This window comes from Psammomys obesus, unplaced genomic scaffold (assembly GCF_907164565.1).
Source record: "Psammomys obesus unplaced genomic scaffold, mPsaObe1.curated_primary_1811, whole genome shotgun sequence".
NCBI lineage: Eukaryota > Metazoa > Chordata > Mammalia > Rodentia > Muridae > Psammomys > Psammomys obesus.
Genome location: NW_026596091.1, coordinates 1,063,917 through 1,068,961, shown reverse-complemented (window position 1 = coordinate 1,068,961; position 5,045 = coordinate 1,063,917). Strand labels below are relative to the sequence as shown.

The following is a 5,045-nucleotide window of genomic DNA, read 5'->3' as shown; positions in this document are numbered from 1 at the left end:
AGAAAGAAAGAAAGAAAGAAAGAAAGAAAGAAAGAAAGAAAGAAAGAGCCCTCACCTTTTTTGGATGTGATTTGTTTGTTTGTTTTTGTATGACAAAATGAGACTGAACTTTTGGAAGATTTGCATATTAGTTTGTAGAAAACAGGAGAGGGAACAAGTTGATACAGATATTTACTAGGATAACTACAGGATGACGTGGGCTATGTGGGATAAATGGCAGGTAATCTACAGGTACTCCGCTCCCTCGTTCCCATCTTCACTGAGATATGATGACAGACAAAGATTATAGGCATTTAAGGTTTATCATGTGTTTAACATATGCATTATGAGTGATTACCATGATCAAGATAGTTAACAAATCTCTCAATTCATGCTTGTGACCTTTTCCCCTGCTTGATAAGAACACTTACAGAAAACATTCCACACACATCGTTATTCACAATAGATGCCATGCTGTACATAATGTCTCTAGAACTGTAGAACTCAGTCATCTGTAACTGCAAGTCTGTGTGCTGAGCAAAACCTTGTCCCCCTCCAGCACCCAGTCAGCATCATTTATTCTGCAGTCTGTTATTGAGAGTGTGGTTCTTTTTAGAGTCACTATAAGTGAGATATTTCCCTTAGCATCCCAGATTAGTCATTTGTCATAAATGGCAAGATTTTCTTCTTTTTGGAGTCTGAACAATATTTTCTGTCTTGGCTATTGCAAATTATGCTTCAATAAACAAGGGGAGGAGTAAAGATCTTTCAGATAGTGACTTTTTTGGATAAATATCCTAATGTAGGAATTTTTGTGTCGCATGGTACTTCTAATTTGCATTATTTTTATAGCAACTATATTAATTTCTCTTCCCATTAATAAGAGTACAAAGTTCTATTGTTCTTCACACCCTTGCTAATGCTTGTATTTTCTTTTCTTTCTTTCTTTCTTTCTTTCTTTCTTTCTTTCTTTCTTTTTTGATAATTGCAATTGTAACCGTCTTGAGCTGACAGCTCATTATGGTCTTGATTTGCAGTTTACCTGATGATCAGTGATGTTGACTGTCTTTTCATATTCCTGTTGGCCATTGTTGAACTTCAAACTAGCAGTTCAAAAAGTGTCCTTGCTTCAACAACTCATATTATTTACCACAACTCCCTAGCCCAATGTGATATCCAGACAAAGAAATAGATAGTAGCAACCCAGAGTAATAAACGGCCCAGAAGTTTTAATCCATCAAAGAGAGTGGGGTGAAAACCCAAGACGGTTGTGGAAGATCTGGGTGGGCTCTTGTGAGACCGGGATTGTGTAGGGGGCTGTGGATCATAGGATGAATAAGGTTTTTCCTAAGGTAGGTGGAGACAACCAAGGCTATGCCATTAGGCACAGAAATGCAGCAAAACCACTCATAAATATTGTATTTTTCTTTAGTTGAAAAAGAATATTCTCCATCTGCACAGATTTACCCTCTTGTCCACCAGAACCGCAAAATGGCCTGGAACCACCGTGCTCCTGAAAACCATGGGAATTTGAAGTGGGCGTAGATTCCTGCCTGCTGGAACAAACCCTAGAGTCCCCGTGACAGGTGGTTTATGCCTGGAGATTCAGCCTGCCCCTCTACTTCCCCTCCACGCTGGAGCAAACCCAGGCTGAGACAAGGCACCCGCGTGAATTAGTCAGGGTGCCTGAAGAGGGAGGAGGAGAAACGGGATGGTGGGAGGGAAAGAGAAATGTCAAAATGCCAAAACAGAAAGTGACCCTCAGGCAAACACTTTGTGAACCGCTGAGTGGAACAACGACGATAGGAAGGTCATTTGCCGATTCTCCAAAAGGGGGAACTAGGGGAGCCACAGTCGCAGGACGGCGACTTCCAACTCTCTTTCACCGTGCTTCTACCAGCCGGGGTTTTCTAGGCCGCTGCTACTTCCAAAGTGCAGCCCTAGTCCAGGCCGGGGGTGGGGGGTGGGGGGCGTGCCTGAGGGGCGGGGCCGGGTGAAGTAGAGAAATTAAAAAAATAAAAACTAAGTAATTAGCATCCTCAGATTCTATTGGTTCTTCGACGGCTCTGCTTTGCATACGCCCGCCCTCTGGCTGCCCGGGTTTGCTAGGGCTCAGCAGGGTTTTGCAGCCGCCTGGCTACGGCGCTTTAGTGCGGGGCGGGAGCTCAGAGCTGCTGCCGGGATCCCGAGGAGGAGCTGCCCGCCGACCTCCGGCGGCCGTATTTGGGGCGATCTCGGTCCTGTCGACTCCGTGGCCGGCGTTCAGAGGCTTCGTGTTCGTCTGGTCCCAAGGAGGAGCTGGCCAGACACTTTTATTTTGGATGAAAGGAGTGGGTCCTGGTGGGAGCTTCCCTCACGGCCTGGCTCGCAGCTCAGTGCGCCCTAGCTCTGGCCCCGACTCCAGAAGATGACTTCAGGATCCGCCGTGTATCCTCCAGTAGTGACGGCTCGGGGAGGCAGGCGAAAGTAGTGACACTTGCTGGCAACGCCAGGTGGGAAAGTGAGCCTAGGAGACGAGGAGCCCCGCTGTCCCCGCGGACCGCGGTGCCCACAGCTGCTTGCCTTTTCTTCCGCTCGGCTCCCCGGCGGCTGCAGCATGAAGTGGCGCAGCGATGGCCAGGAGAGGTAAGAAGCCGGTGGTGCGAACGCTGGAAGATCTGACACTGGACTCGGGTTATGGTGGTGCGGCGGACTCTGTGCGCTCCTCCAACTTGTCTCTGTGCTGTTCTGACTCGCACCCGGCGTCCCCGTATGGCGGGAGCTGCTGGCCGCCTCTAGCTGACTCCATGCACAGCCGGCACAACAGCTTTGACACCGTCAACACTGCCCTGGTGGAAGATTCCGAGGGGCTGGACTGCGCCGGTCAGCACTGCTCGCGGCTGCTGCCGGACCTCGACGAGGTCCCCTGGACCCTGCAGGAGCTGGAGTTGCTGCTGCTGCGCTCGCGGGATCCCCGGGCAGGCCCAGCGGCCCCCGGCAGCCTGCCCAAGGACGCGCTGGCCAAGCTCTCGATGCTGGTGAGCCGGGCGCTGGTGCGCATCGCTAAAGAGGCGCAGCGCCTGAGCCTACGCTTCGCGAAGTGCACCAAGTACGAGATCCAGAGTGCCATGGAGATCGTGCTGTCCTGGGGCCTGGCGGCTCACTGCACCGCCGCCGCGCTGGCCGCGCTGTCCCTCTATAACATGAGCAGCGCGGGCGGCGACCGCTTGGGCCGCGGCAAGTCGGCGCGCTGCGGCCTCACCTTCTCCGTGGGCCGCGTGTACCGCTGGATGGTGGACAGCCGCGTGGCGCTGCGTATCCACGAGCACGCCGCCATCTACCTGACGGCCTGTATGGAGAGCCTCTTCCGGGACATCTACACCCGGGTTCTGGCCTCCGGGCTACCCCGTAGCTGTGGCGGTCCCGGCCCCGGCTCCAGCTCGGGTTCTGGCCCAGGCCCCGGCTCAGGCCCGAACGCCCCTGGCGCGGATAAGGAGCGCGAGGCGCCGGGCGGGGGAACGGCGAGCGGCGGCCCGTGCAGCGCGGCCAGCAGCGCCAGCGGGGGCAGTAGCTGTTGCGCCCCGCCAGCCGCGGCGGCCGCCGCAGTCCCGCCAGCCACAGCCGCCGGCGCTGTTGCCGCCGCCAACCATCACCACCACCACATCCTTCACGAGGCGCCCAGATTCACCGTGGAGACCCTGGAGCACACGGTCAACAACGACTCCGAAATCTGGGGGCTTTTGCAGCCCTACCAGCACCTCATCTGTGGGAAGAACGCCAGTGGTAAGTGGCTGTGCCGAGGCCTCCTTCCTCCCGAACAACTCGGTCAACTCCGGACTCAAGTTCTGGCCACCCGCGCTGTGCACAGGCTGTGCATTGGGGGCCAGAGTGGAGACAGCCAGAAACCTGTACTTTAACGCCTGAGTTTGGGGTTCGCGTAGTTGACCCTGGCAGTAAAGGTCCCAGAGCACACAGAGTTCCGCCCCCCTGTGCAGAGGCAAGAAGCGGCTGCCTCCCGCAGGGCGAGAGCAAAATCCGACACCTTTTTATTATACATTTAATTTAGTGTGCTATTTTATTTGGATCAGGCTTGAGACCTTTGAGTCTAGTGCATATATTCTAGAACCCTGTTTTGATCTTCAGGGGGCCACATTCCAGCTGAGATCTGGAGGAGGCGGGTTTCCGTCTCTGCCGTGCAGTTCTTTCACTTGCCCCGGGCCCTCTGGGGTCGCTGTAGGTGCGCAAAGAAGGCAGGCGTGCAATGGCGAAGGGGAAAGGGTAGAACTGGGTGGGTCTAATCATGTTCGTGGAAGTGTTTATGGGGGGGTGGCAACGCCGAATAGCTCCAAGTTTTCCCCGAGTCGTTTCTGAGCACCTGAACCCAGAGCTGGGCATTGGGGTGGGGTGGGAAATGGGATAGCGACGGACAAGGCCGAAGATCCCTCTCTCTGGCTGGCAATTCACATCTGTCACTTGGCTGAAGGAAAAGCACTAGTAACCCCCTGGCCGGACGGAGGGGTTATCAGCTAAGGGAGTCCTTTTCAGCCAGTTCTAAAATCCCTTCGTCGCGCCCCACTGGAGGGCGCTGGGTGGGTTTGAACATGCGGTCTTGGAGGCAGAGCCGGCGGTGCTGGGTTCTGGGGAGCTTGTTTTCCGGGGCTTGCTGTTTGTGGAAGCCTGAGCTAGACACTTCAAAGCTTCAATTTTCCACCGGAAATGGTAGAAGAGTAACTGGAGACTCTAAAAGAGAAATAAAACTTTGTTACTTATTCCAGTTGGTTTGGCCCAAGGTTACGTAGTCCGAGCAAAAAAAGCAGCCTTTCTGGGTAGATTTCATTCATGCTGCAGCCTGTCTGTTTCCTTCAAGCCAAACTAGAGATGCATCTGGCCTGGCTTGGCCTCTGGGGTGCCAAGAGTGTGCGTGTGGGTGTGCCCCCGCATGTGTGTGCAAGTGCCTTGTGAGTGTACGAAAGAGCGAACCAGCAGGCTCCAGCTTTAACTGGTTGTAAATTTACCCTGATGGACTCTCCAACTGAATCCCTTCACCTAGTTATGATCATCATGGGGGAAGGGGAGAAGAGCAGACC

The 5,045-nt window shown here is 53.7% G+C and overlaps 1 protein-coding gene across 2 annotated transcripts in view; it reads left to right on the top strand.

Annotated features, from left to right (window-relative positions):
* Positions 1-2,125: 2,125 nt before the first annotated feature.
* Abtb3 (ankyrin repeat and BTB domain containing 3) overlaps positions 2,126-5,045 on the top strand; it is a 270,263-nt gene continuing 267,343 nt past the window's right edge. For both annotated transcript variants that reach the window (XM_055627845.1, XM_055627844.1), the window contains exon 1: positions 2,126-3,741. In XM_055627845.1, coding sequence (XP_055483820.1) covers positions 2,592-3,741 — 1,150 coding nt within the window. In that variant the 5' untranslated portion in view covers positions 2,126-2,591. The remainder of the gene's footprint in view (positions 3,742-5,045) is intronic.